This window comes from Gnatocerus cornutus, chromosome 6, assembly GCF_029298725.1.
Source record: "Gnatocerus cornutus isolate USDA-ARS CGAHR chromosome 6, icGnaCorn1.1, whole genome shotgun sequence".
In the NCBI taxonomy this organism is placed as follows: Eukaryota; Metazoa; Arthropoda; class Insecta; order Coleoptera; family Tenebrionidae; genus Gnatocerus; species Gnatocerus cornutus.
The window spans coordinates 6,900,869-6,924,699 of NC_142238.1; the positions used below are offsets into that span (position 1 = coordinate 6,900,869).

Consider the following 23,831-nt stretch of genomic DNA (forward strand, 5'->3'; position numbering starts at 1 on the left):
AATATAAGCAATAAAGAATTACTTAACTAATTACAAATATGAAAAGCGTGTTTGGCGTTTTTTGGTAAGGAGCTTATATTTTTTCTTATTATAGTCGTCGTCGTCGTCGTCCTCATCGTTGCAGTGATCTGTGAGAAAAATATTATCAATATTTCATAAGAATGATCATCAATGTGATGATTAGAATAAATTGAATAATGATCCCCACGAAAGTGAATTAATTTTATTTAAACTAATAAATCGTTTATTGTCAAAAGGTGATAAAGCTTTTATTAATTTTAAATGTGCAAAGTGATGTATTTGAATTAAATGTATTCTGTCGTACCCATTTTTAAAGCTGAAATAAACGATAAAGCGATAAATAGCCTGTTCAGAATACGATTTTTCACAATACCTACATTTCATAACTTGAATTTAAATTCGAATCTAACGAATAAATTGTGTTAAATCAATCTTTATGCGGTAAGTGATGTTAATATAGATGTTAGTGTTAAAATCAAGACATTGATATTATTACCTCTATTTTTGTGCTTCAACTTTCTCGACTGTGGCATGTATGAATTTGATCCTGCTGATATTTTAACGAATTTGTCGATTGAGAGAGTTAGAAATAAAATTGAATCAAGTTGCCATCCACTTCCAGACGATTCAAAATTACATGTCTGCGAATGAAAAATTAAATTAATACTAATAATAATAAGACATGTAAGTACTTACTTGGGCAATGAGATTTCGAAATAAAAGCGTCAAAATATCGTGTAGTTTGTCATTCGTTGTTGTTTTCAAAAATATTTTATTTTCAGTAGTAAAGTATTTATTTTCTCCGTTGACTTTATCATCATCCGCCAGCCGTAACACATATTTGCTACATAATTCCAAATTAAATTTGAGAGCACCCAATTGTTTAATTTTTTTATGTAACAAATCTTTAATCATATTCATCGAATCAACCAACAACTCGAAAAGTTCCACATGGTTATGGTTGTAGAGAATGTAGGTCTCAACGCGCGATTTGAACGCCAATAATGGCTGTAAAGGAGAAATTAATACCAAAATTTAGTTAAAATAAAGACTACTTACTTTGATTAGAGATAACCTTCGTAGTGGAGCTGATGTTAATGATGATGTTGATTGCTGGTGCTGGTGCTGCTGCAGTCCACTTCCTTGAGGTTGATGATGATGATGATGGGAAAATGCTTGTAGTTTTTCGTCTAGTAAATGTTTTAAACATTGAAGTTGAATAAATTTTGTTTGATTTTTGCGTTTTTCCCAGACAGATTTTGATGAACTCAACAATAGGTTTTTACATTCTTTTGTTGACTTTGCAATTTCTTCATTGATTTCGGTCACATTTTCTTTCGAATCCAAAGAAATATTGTTCAACATGTTTTCTATGTTCTTGATTTGTTCATCCATGCTAGTAGATGATGTTGATGAAGATGCTGATGATGACGATGACGACGACGATGATGATAGTTTCGTTGATTTATTCATGTTTCTCAAATTCAAAAACGTTGGCCTTTTCTGCCTTACCAACGTCTTTCTGCCCTCTGAAGATGATACTTGATCCTTTACCGCTCAACAAATAATTTCGAAGCTCGGAATTATCCAAAAAGTTTTGCGCCAAACGTTTTGGTAAAAAGAGATCACCTTTTCCATCAACAGAACAAACAACCGAATTTCCAAATTTTGTTTTAATACACTTTATATTAATAATTTTATACGAATGATCAACTACTAAGTCTTCATTTGCCCGAACACGATTGGGCAATGTGCATGAAGCGGTGTCATTTAATGACTGAAGAGTATTATGATGATTGGAATTCATTTTAATGATTTAAGTAATGCACGCGGACAGTAAAACTAGAATGAAGTGTCTGAAACTGAAATAAATAATAGATCTCCTTGTATGAAATAATTTATTACGTCACACAAAAATGATAAACAAAAGCGTAAATTTGATTGGTTCTAAAATTAAAATATTTCATCATCGGTAGAAACCACCGAAGAAGAGGAAGAAGACGATGAAATATGTACAGTACTTGCTAATGTATATTTTTTCGAATGTAATTTAATACAACACCTTTTAAATGACTGTATTGAAAATAATGGTTTGTTGATGCACCATCCACACCAAGACCCAGAATCACCTACGTATTGGTACAATTTAGTAGATTTTATGACATAATGTAAAACAACTTTTTTTAGTTTAATACTAAAATCTGAATAAGATGTAACGTTTAATGAAATTATGTGGTCCACACATTTAAAACATACTCCAAACATACAGAGGTATTCATCATCACCAAACGTAACATCATAAAAATCGAAATTTATGCAAATGTACTTGTATCTTTGAATATTTCGAATATGTAGTCCGTATTCATTATAATAAGGGTTTTGGTATATCAGTAATTTCATAAAGTTTTCACACTTCACTCTTTCACCCCACGTATAATTTTGATTAAGACAATTTTCACATTGACAATTAGCAAATTCGGTACCACTTTCAGCATTTTCAACGGAGATTATAATATCATTCTCAAGTCTTTCAGTCCAATAAAATTTGAGAAAATCGTACCATAAAATTGTCGGTAAAATATTGTATAAATTAACAATGCTATTTCCAAATGGAAAAGATTTTATTATTTGTATAAACGTTAAGTTTTGCAACGATTTTGGAGCTGAACCACTCATTTTTACTGTAATTGATTGATTGATTAGCAAACGACAGCACGACTTATTGCAATTGATTCGACTGGAAATATAAGAATATAAAACACGGAACTTTACCACTGAGGGAACGTTTTTTAATAAATCTGGGAAACCACGATTACCATAAATTACGTAATTGAACGGAAAACCTAACCAATAAACTAATTTGATAAAAAGCTGTAGTTTTCCTTAATATTTCATTAATCAGTAATAATGTTAAAAACTGATTTACTCATCATTCTGACAAATTGGGATAATTTAAATCAAATTGTTTTTCATTAGAACAATTTATTTCGAATATCGACAAATCTTTAATATTCGATCGGGTGAACACAATTAAATTCATATTATTAAAAACCGTTAACACTGATCGAGTTGGTGATGTAATATTTTCTACAGATAAGACGGAAACATTACCACTAACAGAATGTTTTTTATAAAACACGGAAACCACTTTTACCACAACTTCGTATTTTTACAAAATCCTTTAAACTAATTTGTTAAAAAACGGTAGTTTTATTAGCATTTTATTTATAAAACTTATAAAAAATATAAGTATAATATAAGTATAATTAAAATTTTTAATTTACTCATTATCATCTTCTATTTCTTCTCCTTCTTCTTCTTTATTTTCGAATGTTACAAGCCGAGATAGTAAATTCTTAATTTGAATCAAAATGTTTTCATTGGGGCAATTTATTCCGAATATCGACAAATCTTTGATAGCGGATCGTGTGACCGCATTTAAAAATTCATCGAACTCAAAGAAATTCATTTTATTAAAAAAGTACATTTTTCCGTTAACATATCGTATTGCACCTAATAATTTATGTGCAGGAACGCCTGGAAATCGTTCCGATATCAAGCCGACACTATTTATTTTATTAGAACACGGATTAATGTTTACAAATTTATTATGATCGAGAAATAATATCACATCACCAGAATAAGTCATTAATGCTGAACGAATTGGTGATGAAATGTTAAACATTTTTTCTACAGTTATCGGGTTATTATTTTTACTTGATAATGTTAATTGAGGTAATTTTACGATATAAATTTGATTTTTTACAATAATCATTACTTTTTCTTCATTATTTGAAGGCAATTGAAATATTACAGAAATTTCCTTAAAATCCAATGGAAGAAATTTCAACCAATCAGTAATTAACATTGGTTTCGTATATGAATTTTTTCCAATTTCGATTAACCATACCCATTTTTTGTAAAAAATATAAAAATGGTTTTTTACAATTAAAAACGTACTGATTTTTTTATTTAATTTACACAAATCCGGATATGTTTCATTTTGTCCTGAACTCGATGAAGATGAGCTGATACTAGTGGTAGCTGTAGTAGTAGTAGTTGTGGTTGTTGTTGTAGCAGTAGTTGGAAAAGTATTTTCATTCTTCTGGTTAATGCTTTTGGTAGTAGGCAAATATGTTCCATATAAATTTTCAATTGCTCGTATATCATCAGTATCTAAAGATTTTTTACCATGTTGATAATAAGCATACATAATAGATGAATTTATATATGAATGTTGTAATCCTAAGGTATGTCCGATTTCGTGAAGAATAACAGACAAAAAATCTAAATCATTTTCGTTTGGGTTATCGTAAAAATTCCATCTTTCCGCTGAATCAATATGCACTTCCGATACATTTGAATGATTAGGATAATCAGCATGTGCTAAAACTCCTCCTTCTCCATCTAATTTACTAGAGCAGGGTCTTCGATGTATGAAATAAGAATGCACACCGTTGGCGAATGTAATAAAAATATTTGGAAATCTGCTGAAATTCTCTTCGATAAACTTAAAATTGGTATTTTGCTCCCAAATTTGAAATGCTTCACGAATAATTTTTTTAATTTTTTCATCTCTCATATATGCACGCCACGTGAGGTTCATGTGATGCCATATTTTATCTTTCTTTACATTAAAATCCGATAAGGTATCCGGTATACCACAACGAGGACGTTCGATAAATTTTAATGTTTCGTTATCAATCTCTCCAGTCGAATTTAAGCTGTAGAATTCTTGAAATTCAAATAAAGCAGATCTTATTTTTTCGTTATTATTTTCTAATAATGATAAGGAGTCTGATGATGATAATGATGATGATGATTCGTCAGTACTATCACCGAAAAGATACCCATATTTATACAAATAATGAACTACAATTTTCTTTTCATCTTCACTATTACTGTTGAGATAATTCCCATAAATTATCATGCGATTTAAACATAACCACAAAACTAATAACAAAGTCGTTTTCATCATTATTTATTCGTAAAGATGAAGTGTTTAACTAAGAAAAAAATCGTAGTTACGTCTTTATATATCTATATTGAAATCAAATACATATGTATTTATAATTACATAGTACAAACATATTTATCATTACAATAGAAGCTGTAGGCACCTATGTATTACTACAATTCATATTGTACAATTTGATTTCTATTTAATTTATTGTATGTAAATGTAAGTAAGCCTGAAAGTAGTACGATTAGAGACATTTCAATAATCGATATAACTAACAAGAAATCATTGTAATGTTTGCATTTTGCTAATTTTACTTTTTCATCAAATTCATTAAAAATATTATTTACAACATTATTCCATACAGATGAAAAATTCATTGACGGTTCTGATGGTTTTATTATTGAAATTGAAGACGTAGTTATTGGTACTTCCGCTGACTGTGATAATTGTGTTGGTGGAATAAATAACGAATTTGATAATTTAATCCAATCAGAATCGAAATAAGATCGATTTTGAAAAACAAATCTTAATTTATAAAATATTGTTCGATTTGATGATGTCATCATACTCGTTATTGTTGGTGGCATCGTCGTCGTCGTCTCGGTTGCCGATATCGATGAATCGTAATCGAAATTATTTTCTTCATCTTGAAAAATTGAAAGTTGAAAATCTCGCCCCATATTTTTCATCATCATCCAATTATCAGGCCATGTATCGTTAAAATTATCACTAATGGAGATATAACATTCAATTATATCCGAAGTACGTTGTACATGTAGAATGTTGTTAATTAATACAACAAATAATACATATATATTCATCATCTTCTTATTGTGTTTTATGATGTTGTTGTTGATGATGATGATGATGATGATGATGATGATGGTTTCGTTTGATGTCAATACACCTGGGGCAATTTTCTAAAGAGGGTGGTGGTCCGTCAATTACATCGACGTTCTCGTTGTAGTCGTTGTCACAATAGTAATGTTCCAAACAGGGTAAATGATTTTTGATATCGGAATCTTCTTTAAAAATTGCTGGTAACTGGTTGTAAATTTGAAATAAATCAATCGAAGATAAATTAATCAATTGAAATTTAATTTTATCCAGTAGATAAATTTTGGTTTCTTCAAAATACAAAATTTCTTGTAATAACTTTTTCTGTCTAATCACTTCACTACAACGATTACTGCTGCTGCTGCTGCTGCTGCTGCTGCTACCGTTATTGCTACTACTGCTAGTATCACTACTGTTATTGTTCATAGCAACACACACACAAATAATTTGATTTAATTTGATTTATGGAAGATCATTTATATAACATTTCTCCCTCTTTTTTACTATTAGTTTTCATATAAAGATTATTATTTTTACCATTTTTGATGACAATAAATATTATACAATATGTATTTGAATAAAAATTTTGGTACAAAAAAATCTTGATCTTATTTCAAAGGTTGCAACTCTCAAATATATGAGCTGTCACACTATTTTTCATCATAAATTTTGGATCAGTCTCATTACGTATGCGAAAAAGAGATAGAGCATTGTCGAAAGAGGAAACTATATGAAAGATCATATTAAGACAAAAATCAGTCAGTGTTTCTACGTATAGAATGAATAAAGTGTCGAAGAGTGTTTCTGAAAATGGATCAATTTTGTTGTGAAGATGCAATCAAAATTTCAATAAGTAACATTGAGAATGATGCGTATTGTTCGTTTTCCGATTTTCTTCAAAAAAATAATGATAACATCATCATCATCAACAACAACAACAACAACATCACCATCAACACCAACATCGAGAAAAGTGTCATCTATAAATTTTATATCGATCTTATTCTTACGTGCAACAGATACATCGATAAAAAAATTTCATTTTATAGTGTAATGAGTGAAATAAAAAAAATACATCTTTTGTATAATAAACTAAAAGTGATTATCCCCCCCATCAAATGGAGATTTAAAACCAAATGCAAAAAATGTAAAAAGAAAAAGAAGACCATCAATTTACTGCGACGACTCCCGTAAGAATGATGGTGATTAAATTAGATCTTATTAGGTATGTAGTAGGAATAAATTTAGACCAATCATAATCATTATCAATAGGTACTTTATTTGTCATTATTATTATTTATTATTTGTCAGAAGAAACAGAAGTTAGTTGTTAGCTAGCTAGCTAGCTGATAATATTGATGTGTTGGTGATTTCCTCAGCTCTCTACGAAATAATTAATAATGAAGATTATCGTGTGTGACATCCAAGGATTTTGTATTCCTGAATTTATTCCGAAAGAGCTTACACTGTTCGACGGAAAACAGATCAGCCATTACTTTTTCAAGTCTCCAACACCGTACCAATCACTTGATCCAGAATCGCGTCGACAAGTCAACTATTTAGAAAAATCGCATCACATGATACGATACACTTCAGGAATAATTCCATACCAAGAAATCGACAACATTTTAGGATATCATTTCGATTCCGAACATGGTGAGCGGGTCGATGTGATCTACGTTAAAGGAAGAATGAATGTAATTTTCTTAAAAGACTACTTCAAATATCACACCGACACCATTACATGGTCTCCTGAAATTATTAATATAGAAAAAGACGTCAACACCACAATTCAATGCATCGAGAAATTTCCAAAGGCCATTCCGTTCTGCATGTATCATGAATATGCTTCAGGAAATAAAAAACTATGTATTTGTAGCGCCAATAATGCACATTATTTATATAATTGGATATGTAATAATAAAATTTATAAGAAATAAAATTTGTGTTTCGAACACTTTTGTCACCTTCTACAAGCTTAATTAATACAAATTCATAATTAAAATGATAAAATTAGAAATATCAACGTTTGCGGTGAATGCAATATGCTTTCGTATCTGCAGGAAAACCACTTGCGGCTTCAATATCAACCTTAAGAATCGATTCGAAAGTCACTAACTTGGTTGATTGCACTTTAAAAATAATATTTAAATTACTACAACTACTCTGTACCTTGGAATTCAAATCATAGAGCTCCTTTAACCCTCTGGTCCCCTTTTTGTTGTTTCTTAAACAAATTTTAAATTACGTCGTAATTAATCTGACATCTGTTATAGCCAACTGGCATTGTGATTTTGTGAAGATTTTTGTTGGAAAAGCATTCCCGAAGTATCTTTTACCTTTCTGAGGGTAAATTGAGGTCTCTCGAACCCGATTTTTTCATTCGCAGACATGCAATTTTGAATCGTCTGGAAGTGGATGGCAACTTGATTCAATTTTATTTCTAACTCTCTCAATCGACAAATTCGTTAAAATATCAGCAGGATCAAATTCATACATGCCACAGTCGAGGAAGTTGAAGCACAAAAATAGAGGTAATAATATCAATGTCTTGATTTTAACACTAACATCTATATTAACATCATTTACCGCATAAAGATTGATTTAACACAATTTATTCGTTAGATTCGAATTTAAATTCAAATTATGAAATGTAGAAAAATCGTATTCTGAACAGGCTATTTACGACGACTCCTTACCTAAAAACGCCAAACACGCTTTTCATATATGTAATTAGTTAAGTAATTCTTTATTGCTTATATTGCACGCCCTTTATTTTGAATAATAAATAAAACTTTATACTTTTATTTAATTTTATTTGTATATAATATATTTACAAAGCAATAAATTGAAAAGAAGGCTTCCTTTTCCGTGGTCTTCCACGCCTTCGAATTGTCTCAGGATACTGTGAAGATATTCAAAAATAAATTCCTTGAATTGAAAACATATGAAAAAAGGAACTCACCTTATGGTAAATATGTAGGCCCCATGTATTGTTTATACAACCTACACTGCCTAGTTCACACCCTGATATGTTGAGAATTTCAGCATCTTCAGGGAGTTTTTCAAGAGACACCAAGACAAACTGATAAAGATAGGTTAAAATAAAACATAAATATATTATATGTATAAAGATCATAAACTTACAAATTTACGATTGGGCCATCGGTTTCTAATAATTCATTTGACTTCTTCTCTTGTTTGCGTATTCATTTTGAATACTTGTAAATTACGGAAGTTCAATTGGATTTATATTTGCACGCACCACCCACTCACACACCTCTTATCGAATTCAAAATTTGCGCTAAAAATATGACATCTACTAATGTTGATCGATTTGCAGATTCCTGCATACATTAGACGACCTGCAGAATTTTTTTTTTTCATTAATTTATTATTATATAGGTACTCGATCGCTATAATAGTGTCATTGCCCATACACTTTTTACATATTTCCAGAAAATTTTTTAATCGATAATACAGATTTCTACCACACCACGATGGATAGATGGCGTGCACTCCACCATTTTTAAATATCCCGCTACAGAAAATCGTACATACGACCCACCAAAAGTCTCATAAAAAATACAAGCAGCGACTGAAAATCTCAAACACCTTGTTTATACCCTGCGAACTATTTTAAATTTTTGTCTTGTTTGAAAACATCTAGTTTGGTCTGTTATCAATGTTTGCGGTTATTCCGAGAAACGCGGAAATCAGACCAAATGACCACACCCAAATAACGAACTATTTTACATGTTTTTTCCGAGAAATTATAATATTTTTTTCCGAGAAATTGCAATTTTTTCCGAGAACCGCACTCAAATTTTTTGAATTTTTTGCTCTCTCTCTAGCGCCCTCTATGATTGTCACCCAAACCGTCACCGCCATCTTGATCCTCTACCAGCTGTCACAATTAAAGACGCCATCTTGAACGATCAAATGTCAAATTTACAGCCATCTGTCAATTCAAATTTCCCGCCGCCAGCTGTCAAATTTCCACCGCCATCTGTCAAATTTTTAAATTTCCCGCCGTTTAGCCGCGCACGCGCAAATTGAACTGTTTATCGGCTCGCGGCGCCTCCAACCGGCTACACATTTCAATTTCCCGCCACCAGCTGTCAAATTCCCACCGCCATCTGTCAAATTTTTAAATCACCCGCCACCTGATTGGCAGATGACCAGCAATACGCCGGAAGAGCCGCCGACACCATCTGTGCGCCTGATTGGTAGATGACCAGCAATACATCACCGGACGGGCGCTCGAGATTACGACTTCCGCTGCAGAACCGGCTTTGTATCACTACTTCTCAAAATTTCAAAATGATATTATGGGCGAGATTTAAACCAAAGTTCTGTTTTATTATTAATTTCCTTATTTGGGTTATAAATGTAATTTCCGGTCTAAAATCTACAGTACAAACTCTACTGGATAATTCTTATAAAGTATTCACGAAATAACTGACCATTAAAATTATATAAATACCTGCTATGTATCTACAGTATGTCCCCGGATTGAGTTCACAAGAGGGAAAAAAACTTTATTTTTCATTTTAAAGAAAAATGACAAAGGAATAATATTTTTTGCTTAATTTAAAATAAATAAATCTTTAACTAAAACTTTAATATTATCAAGCTGTGTTCTGGAAATCGAAAAAAACAAAAAATAACGAAGAACTTTTTTATTTTAATTTAGCAAAAAATGTCAAAGGAATGAAATTTGTTTCTTAACTCAAACCAATTTCTACTATTTGATTGGCCCATTACCTGTTTTAGCACATAGTTTAATTCTAACTCGTAATTTTTTCGACTGTTTCGAATTTTCTCAATTATTGTTAAGGATGCAATTGCATTTTTTCCAATTTTTTAATACTTATACATTATTAGGAAAAATTTTCTTTAATCTTTAACGCACTATTTGATTTTGTGAATCCACAGCCTGCTACTATTTGAATACGATTACAAAATTTAATAAATAAAAATAATAAAAAAATTAATTTTAAGAGTACAAACTAATAATTTTGAAATTGTAATTGCAGATTTATCTGTTTTGAAATAAGCAAAAAATGTTATTCCTTTGTCATTTTTTTGTAAAATGAAAAATAAACTTTTTTTTCCTCTTGTGAACTCAATCCGGGGACATACTGTATGTATTGCGTATCCAATTAAGTAATTATTACTTATTACTTCTCCAATTTTACCTTTAAAGCTCTCTGACTGCTTCAAATTACCGTTATTCATCAATAAATCATACCAATATCGTATATTCAACAAAAGCGGGTTACCCAAAGCAACCACAATACACTAAAAGGATCATAAGTACCTACACAAATAAGGAATTCATTAGTCTTTTAGTTTCCCTAAAATTTCTATTATTATTTTATGTATTATCTTATTTATCTCTGTCCATTATGTCTTGCATATACAATTTATTCCACAAAGCTGATTCTACTGCGTTAAACATTTATTTTAAAATAGAAATGAATTGGGTTTGAAATATGCAAAATGTTTTCACATACGTGAGTATGTAATCATTTATTAACAGTTCGCCGATCCTCTGTCTGACAAATATTATTAGTAACCACATTACAAACCCCTTTAATACAATAAACCCAACGGAATTTGCATTACTAAGCTAAAGAAATGAAAATGATAAACTAGCCGAACAATTCAAAGTACAGTAAACCCTCAACATTCCGTTCCAATTTTTAGGCGCGAATGTCAAATTCGTGAATGTTAAGTCTATTAACTTATTGTGTAAATGGAGGGGTTCAGTTCAAAGAAAAACGCCGTGTTAATTAAAAAATTAAATTGTATTAGAAAAAAAGCATAATTGTTTATAGTATAATGAATAATAATATTTTGAAAACCTACACCCACTTTCAATTTTGTCTCAAATTTTAATTTTTTCTCTTAGGAATTTTTTTCCCTAAACCTCAGACCTGTTAAGTCGACAAATAATACTAAAGAAATAACCGAAAAAAAAACGCACTTTGGCCAACAACTCATAGAATTCTTCCGAAAACACAAAAACCGTATGAGGTGTACATGTACGTATGTATGACATAAATGTAATGTTTTATATAATTTTTTCGATGTTGAGGAAGTGAAGTTTGGTTTCTTTGTTAGTTCTTAGAAGCATTTTCAGTTTCAGGGGCGTCGCGAATGTTGAATTCGCAAATGTCAAACCCGCGAATGTTAAGGGTTTACTGTACTATTCTTATTCTTCCAAAATACTTCAAGAAATTTACCACACTTTAAAACAAAGACGTGACAGCCGTTGTACTCTCTGACTTATACGTCGTGAACCTTTGTTATTATCTTTCTCAAACTTTGGTGGATGTTTCTAATAAGAAAATGAAACCAGACTAGAATATATTAATTTATTAGCAACGCTATAGAAACCGTGACCGAAAAGAGCTGTTGTATTATTTTATTTTTAAGTAGAGAACTGAAATACTGAAAATAAAACGTAACATAAACCGATCCCAGGAAACATGAATTTCCGTCTAATTGTTACTGCCACCGATTTCCTTCCTTAATGTCTTCCAGGTAAAGAAGTCTGAAAGCTACAAATAAAAGTTTCCGCTGTGTTACCTTCAGGTTAATTTTCAGCACTTGTTATATTAAAAAAGAACACTAAAAACCGTTTAAATTTCACTTTCAATGATCCTCCCTCGTTTCCTTCATTAAAGATTTCTCTTAGTTTAAATCCTACTTGTCTGAAATTAATGACTTCCAGTCTTCGCCAATACTCAATAATTAATCACGAATTGTAAACAAAGAGTTTCGAAATGAAAGGAAAGCCGCTTGACCTTCGAAAAAAGCTGACAAAAACGAATTGACACAAATGCCACGTTATTATATGATTAAACGAAGGACTGTTATAAAAGGTTTGGTAAAAACAATTGATTGGGATAAAAACCATTTTATTCAAACGAAAAACCTTTATACTCAAAAACTCGGGATTTTAATTCAACTCAGAGTTTAAATGATTTATTCAAATTAATTGAAAAGTTAACACTGCGTTGGGGTTCTATAATCGTATTTAGAAATGCTTATAGCATACTAGCAAACCACAAAATGTAAATTTTTTGGAAAAAAATTCAGTTCATTTCGATGATTCAAAAAGCTTTTGTTTAATTTTCATACTATAACCATTAGCTGGTTTTTGTTTAATTGGTTCCCATTATTATTGTATGTAGTTTCAAACAGATATACCAATTCAATATTGTTGGCCTGGCAAAAATGAAATCGCTATAAATATCGGCAGTTCTAGACTGTTATTATAGTGATATGTTATAATTTATTATATTATTACCATCAATCAGAAGGTAATGTCAATTTTATATAATAAATTATTCATGAATTCTTGTCGCGGCGCATTCACCATTATAGTCCAACATTTAAAATTGTCTAATTTCCCGGATATTTTCATGTAAAAACAACAAATCAATATTTTCACTTCATCTTAGACAATTTTCGCAATTATATTTCCGTGACCCGAAACTTTGTAGACAAACAATTCATCAAAAGAAGAATTAAGATGACATCTTCAGAAAGTCATCCTTGCGGAAAATAGATTAATGAATTAAAAATGAAGACCGTTATTAAGAATAATGTGCCTCATTACACATTCTTGCGGATAAAACTCTGAAGACAAATGCTGAAAAATTGCAGGCAACTACCGTCTATTTTCTTTTCAAAGACATTACTTTTGCACCGCTGAATTTAAAAAGAACTTTTATAGAGAAACATTTTCATACACAACGACTAATAACGTCTTAATTTGTGGTTACCCTACAAAAGTTAAAATATCGTTGATATCCGGAAGCCATTTTTTAGACGCCAGATTCCAACGACGTTTTATAATCAATCAAATTTTGCTTACTACAAACTAAAAGCAAGAAAATAAAAACCTTGGATTCAGCGGCTTATTTCCAATCGATATCAACCGAGAACCATGAATTATAATTTATAATTTATCAATGCGATAAATTCCTACAGATGTTTTCCGCTGACATTAATTAAACGCAGAAACGAACCACAAACCCTCCTAAAATCAGCAGGGACTATTTATTACTCTCCCCTGACGATTATCTATAATTACAGTTTATTAACTGATTCAACCAAACTAGTTTGAAATAGGAGCATGAACAAAAACCACAAAATACAGCCCAATTAATTTATTGTGTCAGAAATTACAATTTTGAGCTATTCAGCAAAAATTCCGTTAATAATTTCGCTTGTTGCTGTCCGGACTCGTAAGCTCCATGAATGGTGGAATAATGTGAAGAATGAGTCGCCTCTCCTGCGATTAGTATTCTTGGTTTACCATCGACAAATATGGGTTCAGAAAGTTTACGCATTCCGAGGCCTGATCGGTCGCAATCCGGAGTGATGTGGCTATATCCGCCCAGAATCCAGGGATTCGAACACCATCCAGTTCTACGAAAAAAATATAAATCTATACAAGAAGCATAAATTCTTAAAGCATAGATACATATTACACTTTATAACAAATTTATTCGCGGCGCTTTGGGTTTAAACGGAGGGAAAATCGATGCGCGGAACACTGATGATGAGTGACAGTTTTAGGACGGTCACGACGAAAACTCGCTGCGGTGAAGATGAAAAAAACCTCTAATTTCATATTCCGCTTGTATGTAACCAATTTGAAGCTATTCTGAAGACTGATAATGAGCTATGCGTTGAAAAGATACCTTTTCATATCTATTCAGCAGCATCAGAAGTTATTTCTACATGTCTGCGCATCAAACGCGATGAACAAACCGCGTTCCAAAAACAGATCTCCGCTAAAGACAGAAATTACAAACTTACTTGACAACTTTGACTGGATCCGGAATCGTTCGATCACGAATAAATCTTCGCAGCAAGTTTACGCATTGAAATCCAACATCTTCGTCGCTTAAACTTTCCATAACTTTGACTCCTTCACCTCCGATCCAACCTAACAAAACAGCTTGTCCGTGTAAAATTGAGTCGAAGCCTGTTATATATCTCATCCAAGTACTTTCCTCGTCTAAATTAGAAGTTCTTCTCCACACAAATTGAAAGCCGGCTTCATGCCACCATTTGTGGTCAAATATAAGGAATATTTTCCCTATTCCGTGAAATCCTAAATCCTGGACGCTTTGGGAAGTTTCGTGAGGAAGAGGTGGAGTTATTTTTAGACGTTTCATTACTCCTAATGAAGGAGATATGATTAAGTGGTCGCAGGTGATAATTACATCATTTTCGCATTTTATCCTATTAATGTGAAAATTTTGGTTTGCGCGTTCAATTTCAGCAACAGGTGTTGAAAGTAGAAGCGAGTTTTTCGGTAAATCGTTCACTAAAATTGCAACTAACTCATTAAAACCGGAATTGAGATTGAAATGAGCTTTGTCGTCCAGACATACGTACTCTCCCCAACTTTTTGCAGACAAGCAATTTAGATTCTCGCACGAATTGTCAATTATCTGAAATCGAACGTGCCAATCGAGAAGATCCAACTTAACATTTCTGACACAATCACTGTCCTGGCACTTATTTAAATAATCCAAGAACCTCTTCTTTAAAAAATCTCCAACAGACCCTGGATAATCAACAGCGTCAACAAACTCCTCGCATTCGTTTAAAATCTTCCCAACTTCAAAATCAACTCGCTTAACAACATCCTCGTCGATGATTTCTCCGTTATCCATAATATAAAGTCCCAGTCCCTCTTCACTCGTTATATCAGACAAAAGATCATGTCGACGCGCCAGTTCATACAATGGATTATCTTTCCCATGAATCCATTGCGCCCCCAACTCCAGAATATTGTCCCCCACTTTTAACGTGTCTATGCGTCCCCCCGGTTTCTTCTGTGCTTCTAGTAACACAAAATCCGAACATCCTAGATTTAGTAGAGTTGTAGCTGCTCCTAAACCAGCCATTCCTGCACCTATAATAGCCACTTTGCGATGAATTAACTTGGCAGATCTACAACAATACGAAATTGAGTTAAGGAGCTGCTGGGTTGCGGTCGTTGCTTACTTGCTTGATTAAGGAGAAGGAGGCAATTTGCTAAACATCGAAACACAAGTTTAATTAAATCAGATACATGCGGTACAGTTAGTTATTCCAGTGAAAAAGCTGGGCAAGCATGCGACTTCTGGGGAAAAATGGAAATGGTTCTACAAAACCACGATCACAAGACTAATGAATGCTTTCCCCGATGTGAGAACAAAAGACCGGATGAAACAATTAAGTAAGTGGCTTCTAGCCAAAAGTGCTAAAACAAAGACCGCTTGTGTTTCCAGTAAAAATGAATCTTTGAATTCTTAAACGAAGCCGCGAAAAATTTGTTTTTGTTTGAAGGTATTTACAATACCCAACCTGTTCTCTCATTTTGTTTATTTTACATTTATAATAAATTTATTTTGGTAAAAATTGCCTTTTGGGAATATAATGAAATAAAGCTCAAACAAAACGATGAAACTCAATCAACATTTAAATTTAATAATTCCTCTTCCCAAAGCACCCATGTAAATGGAAATTATTTCCCCCAAAAACGATTTCGCACGCTAGAATATAATTATAGCAGTGGACTGTTTAAATAAGTTTTCTCTGGTACATGGTACACACATCAAATTTTGCAATAGTGAATATTCAAATTACCTTCAATATAACGTGATAAATCAAAATGAAAATTTGCTTCGAAAACAAGTTCCAAAAATAGCATCAATTGGAATGATGGAAAAGCATATGGACTTCAATTTGCATCATATTATCTGTTACATATCGTATAATCAAAAAGGCAATAGAAATTGATTCCATTTACGACGGATTCGATTTGAAAAGCAATGAACTAAACTAAAGGCCCCGACTCAAAATCCCACATAAAAGATAATGACCAAATTTTATAGCAATCACTTGCGAATAACTGAACTATCAATTAATAGTAGATAATAGTGCTTCTAGCGCTTTGCAAAATTGTATGAAGTCTAATTATTATCCTCTGTACCAATTATGGAGCACACACACACAAAGCGAAAATTAATTAGTTCAAACAGAATTCAAACAAAATATTTGCAAATGAAATATTTTTATTATATACAATACGTGTATTAAAAAAAAAGGATCAGTATTTTTCATTATCTAAACAAAATGATGAAATTATTCACACCGTAAAACCCAGAGAAAATTGTAATAGAAAAACACAATAAAAATTCTTAACCCAACAATCAAACTCATTCCCTTCCTTCCAGAAATTTCCCTTGATTGTTTTGAACCTTCAGTGGCAGGAAATGAAAAGTTAATTAGAAGTAGAAAATTTAAAGCAGTTGAATTTTAAGAGAAAACACACCACAAATTAATTCGCCCCAGCACGTTGTAGTTATAATCCACAGGCAAAAAATGTCTAGACATGCAAACACTCACTTGTGCAAACTTAAAATGCGATTAGCTTCCCTGAATCCAGTTTCAATAGCACCGTGTACTGTGGAATAGTATTTAGAATGAGAAGCTTCTCCTGCGAACAACAAAACGGGTTTGTTACTCGCATTGTAAACAGGAGATGCTAATTCTTCCCATGAAATGTTTCTCCTGTCTGCTTCTAAAGAGCGGTACGTGTAACAACCATTGAAGTGTGGATTATTCTTCCATTTCGATCTAAAAAAACATGTTTTTTTTAAGTTATAAAATGAGATCATTACCTGAGAATCCCGTTTGCTTGTTCAATATTATGTTTGTCTCCTGAATATTTCCGAAGAAGAAACATGCACGCGTCCATAACGATTTCATCGGGTAACTGCTCCACTTCGCCAACCATTTTACCGACCATCCATCCTAGAAGAACATTAGGATGGCTGTCTATCACATAGAAACCCGCAAAGTCCTCCAACCAAGAATGTCCATTATGAGAAGGTCCGTAAGGAAAATCCTTCAAGATAGTTGTATCCTTCCAAACAAAATTAATTCCTTTAAAATCGTGCGGCCACCACTGCCTTGGAAACTTCAGAAGAATTTTATGAACATTGCCTATTGCCATTGCTTGGATGGCATGGCTCTTATTTTCGGGTAGAGTTGGCACAAAAGAGTTTAACATGTTTTTTAAAACACCTAAAGATACAGTTATTATAACATGATCACAGTCGTAGGAAGAATCATCTGAGCAATTAACAGCGACTCTATTTGAGTCCCATACAATTTTAGTAACTTCTTTGTTTAAAAATATTTTATCTTCTAGACGTAGTTGTTTACTAGGATCAGGTATTTTTTTCTGTAAAAAGTAAAGTTAATTCAAGAACGTATTAAGAGTGGATAAGTTACCATTAGTATATCAAGAATAGTTTTGTACCCTTTACTACCCCATTGTAAGTATAAGTCTCCTTCGCATTCTTGGTACTTAAACGGACCAGTCGAAGACACTTCAAACCAACTCTCTGCAGATTCATAGCACATCCAAATCTTGTGAAACCAATCTAACATTGAGTGTGCTAGTTCTACCGCCGCAGGCTCATTAAAAAATTCTTCAGAAACTCTTTTCTTGTACCGACTAATGAAGTAGTCTCCAAACGTTCCTTTAACTGTCGATGCTAAATCCTCATCTTCGAAAACCTCATACGCCAAAGACATTATCCTATCACTCAAACTTTTGTCAATAACCATTCCGTTTGGCAAATAAAACGTAAAATCCCTGTAGTTATTTCGCGAAGAACTTAGAACGTTTAAATCTTTGGCCATTTCATAAACAACATTGTCCTTTTCGCCGTGACACCATTGTGCTCCCAAATCTACCATACTTCCGTCAAATTCCACAGAATGAATGCGACCACCAATGCGATTTTCTGCCTCTAATACGATTACGTCGTTCACACCATTTTCCAGAAGATGTGATGCAGCGGCAATACCGGCAGCACCCGCTCCTATAATTACCACTTTTGGGGTCTTCGCCATGCCGGTTAATGTGCTCTTCTGAACGACCGATCTAAAACTATTAATGGGTTAAGATGGGGTTACGTCTTCCTTGTCACATGGCACACATTTCTTGATAACGTATCTAGCTGTAGATAAATCAATATTGCAAATCGGTGATCACATTTAGATTAAGTTGACGTTTAAATGCACATTTGCTGCAGATTCGGGGAAAAACGGTTGGAAATTCTAATATCTACCTTGGTTCAAAGGCAATTGGAATTTGCAGATTTATGCTCTGAACAAGTAAGTAATAGCAAAATTCATTAAAATAGGTAGTTGTACAGAACTTGTATAAAAGAACAGTGGGCAATTAAAAAAGTGTTTCAAAGTGATCTAAATATTTTTCAAAATTCTCTACGTTTCAGCAACTGAAAACAAAGAAGAAAAAAATATGGCATTCGCATCAACCCGCAGGCACACTCGTGCAACAACAGAAGGTCTTACTAAACTCGTATAACATTCTATTTTAGGATGAAAATGATGTTTTTCGGTTTCACATCTGTAAACAAACTTTTATACCAGTTCAATAAGAACGTATCCTGGAAATACTAAAATTATCTAAAGCCAGCACAAATAAATAATCGATACCGAAATTTTGACATTGTAGTTTGAGTAGTAAATTCTAACTTTGCAGTAGTTCAACCACTCAGTCATTGTCAATCTTCTCTTAAAAAAAATAGATGTCAATAACAATAAAAGTGTTTGTTTCTCTACAAACTTTTTCAACAATGGAACAACTCTTTTCATCAAAGTCGCTAGTTTTTTGTAAATTGTTTAAAATTTAAAAAATTCCATTAAAATAATTAATGACTGGCTTTATCGTGGCAAAGATTAAAAACATTTGCGTAATGCTTTTAGCAAGCTTTTTATCGTCCCAACGTCCGCTGTGTAATAGCAAAACCCACAATAAAATTGACCAGGTGGAGCAACAATTTGTATTTAGGGTTTTGCAGCGAAAAGTGAATAAAATATTCTCTTCACGATGTTATCGCTGTTTTACAAAACGTAAAGAGAAGAGAATGTAAACTACGGAGAAGGTCAGGTACAGTTATCTACAAAATGTAAAGTTTTTGTGTGAACCAATTACAATTCGGCCTTTACAATTCCGTTCAAATTACTCTGCATGAAATGTGATTTGCGTCATCAAAGCAGGTGAAGGAACTTAACTTGAGTGTTTATGAGTTTACCTTCTTTCTTTGCTTCCATACAGGGAAACTCATAACGAAGGACGTTGAGAAAAGTTACAAAATTAATTTAAACATAAACAAACAAAATAAAGTGTATGCTGGAAAACGTCTTCGGTTTTATATTGCCTTTAAAAAACACATTTCGAATTATTCCATGTGTTCAATTTCACTTCAGACTCTTACGTGAGATAACCCAGAAGGAAACGATTTAAATTACATGTGAAACTAGAACAGAGGAACCTCATTCCTTGCAAAAGTTTAAGTAGTAGAGGGATAAAAGCAGTAAAAAGTTTGATGGATAGAAACTGTTTCCTTATGCAAATGATGGCTATTATTAGGTGCACTTTTGCCCTTACTTGTGAAGATATTAAAGTTTAAATTGAAACCTGAATAGTGCCTTCTGATGTTTTAACAAGTGGGAGAAATTCCTTTGAACATAAATATGATCTAGCTCATCTTTACTGATGTAAAAAAAGATATCTTTCTTTACTTGTATATTAAAAACAGGTAAAAATGGTGGATGCGCCGGGTCCACATTTTTATAATTCCGACATATTTTTCTTTTTTTGTACAAAATCAATTTTCCAATTGCATTTTAATTTTCCATTAAGTGTTTGAATTGTTGTCACAAACAGACTTTCACGCAAATAATAAAATTGGTTGCGCCGTTGTATTTTAAATAATTCCCAATTTTACGATAAATGATAGTGCCGTCAACATTCCTTATTTTGGCCTTTTTACCTTTCTTTTAAGATTAACGATTTGCTGCCACTCACTGTCGGCTATAAAAGTAATTTTCACGCACTTTAAACAGATTCGGAATTTGAAATTTTAGTATTGAGATTGTCCACGACACAACCAGCATTTTATCAAGAGATAATAAAATTCCAAGTTCAAAAAAGTGCTTGTAAAACTCAGAAGCCAAAGTAAATGTTTGCACAGCTCATATATTTTTTGTTCTTTAAAATGTATTTAAAAAGCGTAATTAAATTGTACCCTGTGTCTTTAATTACAATAAAAATTCAGTCAATTTCTTTTAATAATAATTTCACTGCCTTAAGCTTTAATGTTTTTTTAAATACTTTAATTTGGCGCTGATTTTTAAATTGCAAAGTCAATTTGAAAGATTCTACAGTAGAGCCACCTACAAAATGACAACTAAAACTTCCACTTCTTACAATTACAGGTTTCTATTTTATGTGTCCCTTTAAAAAAGTTTAATTTTATGTTTTTACTGTAATTTATTATAATTAAAATTAATGAATATTGAAAGTTGTTTCTTTAAAAAGTAATGTCTTTAGCAGACGCTCGCGTATTTCCACTCGCCAGTGACAGTTTTTGATTTGTGTTAATTGGCTCTATTTTTGGCTCACATTGTTGATCGAGCAACAGAATAAAATTTGTACTCACCTTACATCACCACTCGAACCTTGAAAAGTGTTTACAAAGTTATCACTTTTTTGTAGCGAAGTAAATGTAGACCGCCGGCAGCTCGAGAACGAGTAGTGATAACGCGTCACGTCAAATCGTTTACCTCGTGAAAATGTCAAAATTTTAGTATACCATTGCCCGTTTTTCCGTAATAATTCCATCCAGAATAGACCTTGGTCCTGTAAATTCTTGAATAACCTACGCCGGTTTCAGTATGTATCGTAGGAGATTATCCCAACCTTTCCCAAGTTTCCCTAACCTCAAATCCCTGGTCTTAGAAAAGAATTGTAGCGATCAGTATTTTAGATTTGCTTTGATGATTCGCCAACTGAAGCCCTTGCAAAATGTCAAAGAACGAGTGGAAGTTATCCTTAAGAAAAGCGAGTTTTTGGGTATGCTCAGACAGAAATTTGTGGTGGTTCCAAGATCTCTCAAGGATCAATCAGCAAATGTCTTGCGAATTTGGGCCCACCAGTGCGAGTGTGTTGTGGCTCAGAGACTGAGAAGAGGCCAGCAAATGTTTTGTTTATATTCCAAGCTGTGGGAAGAAAGGGCTTTAAGGGAGTTCATTAAGCAAATGAGACACAGAATAGGCCTGAGAAGCCGTGACTTTCTCATAGGAGCCTTGGGAGTCGCTGGATACGACTGGCGAAACAACAGAATTTCTGAGAATGACATCAAAAAACATGCCAAAGAATTAGACTATGTTTATAAACTCAAAGAAAAAACTTTATGCAACAAATGTAGCAAAAATTCACGAATATGCTCTTGTCAAAAAAACGGGCAGAAGGCGGAAAAACCCATTATAAACTCTTATGATGAGTGGAAAGTTTTTATAGAAAAGAATGATCTTGTTGTTTGGAGAAGAGCCACCAGCTCTGGGAACTATGAATATAAAGTTTATGGATCTTATTCTGATGTAACAGCTGAAGACTTTTTGAATGTGCAGATTGATATTGATTATAGAAGACATTGGGATGCTACTGCTGTAGCCTTAAATGTTGTAGAAACTGACCCAGATCCTACTTCACATAGTGACATTGTATACTGGGAGATGTTATGGCCAGTAAGTAGTAAAAATCTCACTTTCATGCGTAAGGTCAGCCTAAATAAACATGAAAAATTTCCGAAGTGGAGGTCGCGAATACAGGGTCACTTTATTACAACAGCGTGTATCTAAAACTTATTGCATTTCCTTTATGTACTTCCAGATGAATAACTTTAATTGTCTCACTATACATCAGTGGAATTCTTACAATTCCCAATTGACACGACGTGAAATAGCTCTATTAAAAAACATGAAAATATTCTATTCAACCTACTAACTCAGAGCACCAGCCAAACTAATTGGTGTTAACTCCTTTTTTTCCTTCTAGGCACTTTTTGCAAACAGAGACTACGTTTTCAACAGACGCTATCTCGTGGATTATAAAAGCAAAACGCTCTTTCTAGTCAGCAAATCCACAATGCACCCAAACATCCCCAAGGACCGCACCAAGTACCGAATCGAAGATTACTGGTCATACATGGTCATCAAACCATACTCTGATTTGAACAAACCTGGAATCGAATTCAGTCTCACATATTTCGACAATCCGGGTGTAAATATACCAGCCTCCGTCACAACATGGGTAGCAATGAAAGCAATGCCTGAGTTTCTCGAACGGTTAAGAGTGGCTTCACGAGAATATAAAAAATACTGCCAAGAATCAGGTGTTTGCCAGATTTGTAACATTATAGATTTTCAAGAAAAGAGCAGATTTAGTTGCCGTTGGGACTACTTTGAGGATGAAGTTACCGACAACACGATATATGAGGCACAGTTTAAAATAAAAGCACCAGAGATTGAAGAAGAAAAGCCGAAGACACCTCCTCAGTTTAGCGGTGACACTGATAGTTCATCTACGCAAACTCCACCTGTGACCACGACAGAAACTCACAGTTTTTGGAGGTATTTGCATCCAACTTACTATTTCAGTTGATAGCTACCCACACAACATTGAGTCAAGTAGTCATTCTTATGTTAAGACTGTATGTACGTTCACACTCGTAGTGCTAGTATGAGTAGCTTGAAATTAGTCTACTTGTGTGTATGTATTACCTGTTAAATGTTAATTCATTTTGTACCATACACTGTTTGGTGTAATTGTTTGTAATTAACGCAAATATTTTGCAGATTTATTAAAAGACTCTTTAAATGACAAACATGTTTAAAAACCCTCTCTGTGAATCCCAAATGAGAGTTGCACTCAAGAACGTGATGATAATCAATTTATACCGTTGATATAATTACAATATGCTGCAGAGGAATGCATAAGAGAAACAAAATGGGTAAATTGTGTAATTGAAACAGTTTGTATGGCTCTACACATTTTAAGTTCACTTCTGGCCTTCTGTCATACATAAACTATGAAATCTTGTTACAA

The 23,831-nt window shown here is 32.8% G+C and overlaps 3 protein-coding genes across 4 annotated transcripts; 1 reads left to right on the top strand and 2 right to left on the bottom strand.

Moving 5' to 3' along the window:
• Positions 1-1,845, bottom strand: LOC148172470 (uncharacterized). The gene is made up of 4 exons (XM_088039166.1): positions 1,081-1,845; positions 718-1,029; positions 518-662; positions 1-128 (listed from the first exon to the last, which is right to left on the bottom strand). Exons 1-4 carry the CDS (start codon positions 1,492-1,494, stop codon positions 31-33), a joined length of 969 nt encoding a protein of 322 aa, XP_087895292.1. The 5' UTR covers positions 1,495-1,845; the 3' UTR covers positions 1-30.
• A 12,147-nt stretch (positions 1,846-13,992) lies between these two features.
• Positions 13,993-21,566, bottom strand: LOC148172471 (uncharacterized). Its single transcript, XM_088039981.1, has 6 exons — positions 21,385-21,566; positions 18,140-18,803; positions 17,524-18,089; positions 17,249-17,479; positions 14,663-15,808; positions 13,993-14,269 (listed from the first exon to the last, which is right to left on the bottom strand). Exons 1-6 carry the CDS (start codon positions 21,564-21,566, stop codon positions 14,023-14,025), a joined length of 3,036 nt encoding a protein of 1,011 aa, XP_087896107.1. The 3' UTR covers positions 13,993-14,022.
• Positions 21,540-23,610, top strand: LOC148172472 (stAR-related lipid transfer protein 7, mitochondrial-like). Of its 2 annotated transcripts, XM_088039983.1 has the most exons (3): positions 21,540-21,617; positions 21,712-22,471; positions 22,782-23,610. In XM_088039983.1, exons 2-3 carry the CDS (start codon positions 21,722-21,724, stop codon positions 23,385-23,387), a joined length of 1,356 nt encoding a protein of 451 aa, XP_087896109.1. In that variant the 5' UTR covers positions 21,540-21,617; positions 21,712-21,721; the 3' UTR covers positions 23,388-23,610. The 2 variants fall into 2 exon arrangements, with proteins under 2 accessions (XP_087896109.1, XP_087896108.1); XM_088039982.1 differs by lacking the exon at positions 21,540-21,617 and having other exon boundaries at positions 21,620-22,471.
• Positions 23,611-23,831: the final 221 nt, after the last annotated feature.

What these genes read in the sequence shown, in the direction of transcription:
- LOC148172470 (XM_088039166.1), bottom strand. Translation starts at nt 1,494, where the DNA reads ATGAATAAATCAACGAAACTATCATCATCGTCGTCGTCATCGTCATCA. An exon ending in GAAGGTTATCTCTAATCAAA is followed by an intron (nt 1,030 to 1,080) that starts GTAAGTAGTCTT and finishes TCTCCTTTACAG; the next exon opens with CCATTATTGGCGTTCAAATC. An exon ending in TTCGAAATCTCATTGCCCAA is followed by an intron (nt 663 to 717) that starts GTAAGTACTTAC and finishes TTTCATTCGCAG; the next exon opens with ACATGTAATTTTGAATCGTC.
- LOC148172471 (XM_088039981.1), bottom strand. Translation starts at nt 21,566, where the DNA reads ATGGAATTATTACGGAAAAACGGGCAATGGTATACTAAAATTTTGACA. An exon ending in CAAGCAAACGGGATTCTCAG is followed by an intron (nt 17,480 to 17,523) that starts GTAATGATCTCA and finishes ATGTTTTTTTAG; the next exon opens with ATCGAAATGGAAGAATAATC. An exon ending in CGCATTTTAAGTTTGCACAA is followed by an intron (nt 15,809 to 17,248) that starts GTGAGTGTTTGC and finishes GTATTGTTGTAG; the next exon opens with ATCTGCCAAGTTAATTCATC.
- LOC148172472 (XM_088039982.1), top strand. Translation starts at nt 21,620, where the DNA reads ATGTATCGTAGGAGATTATCCCAACCTTTCCCAAGTTTCCCTAACCTC. An exon ending in ACTGGGAGATGTTATGGCCA is followed by an intron (nt 22,472 to 22,781) that starts GTAAGTAGTAAA and finishes TTTTCCTTCTAG; the next exon opens with GCACTTTTTGCAAACAGAGA.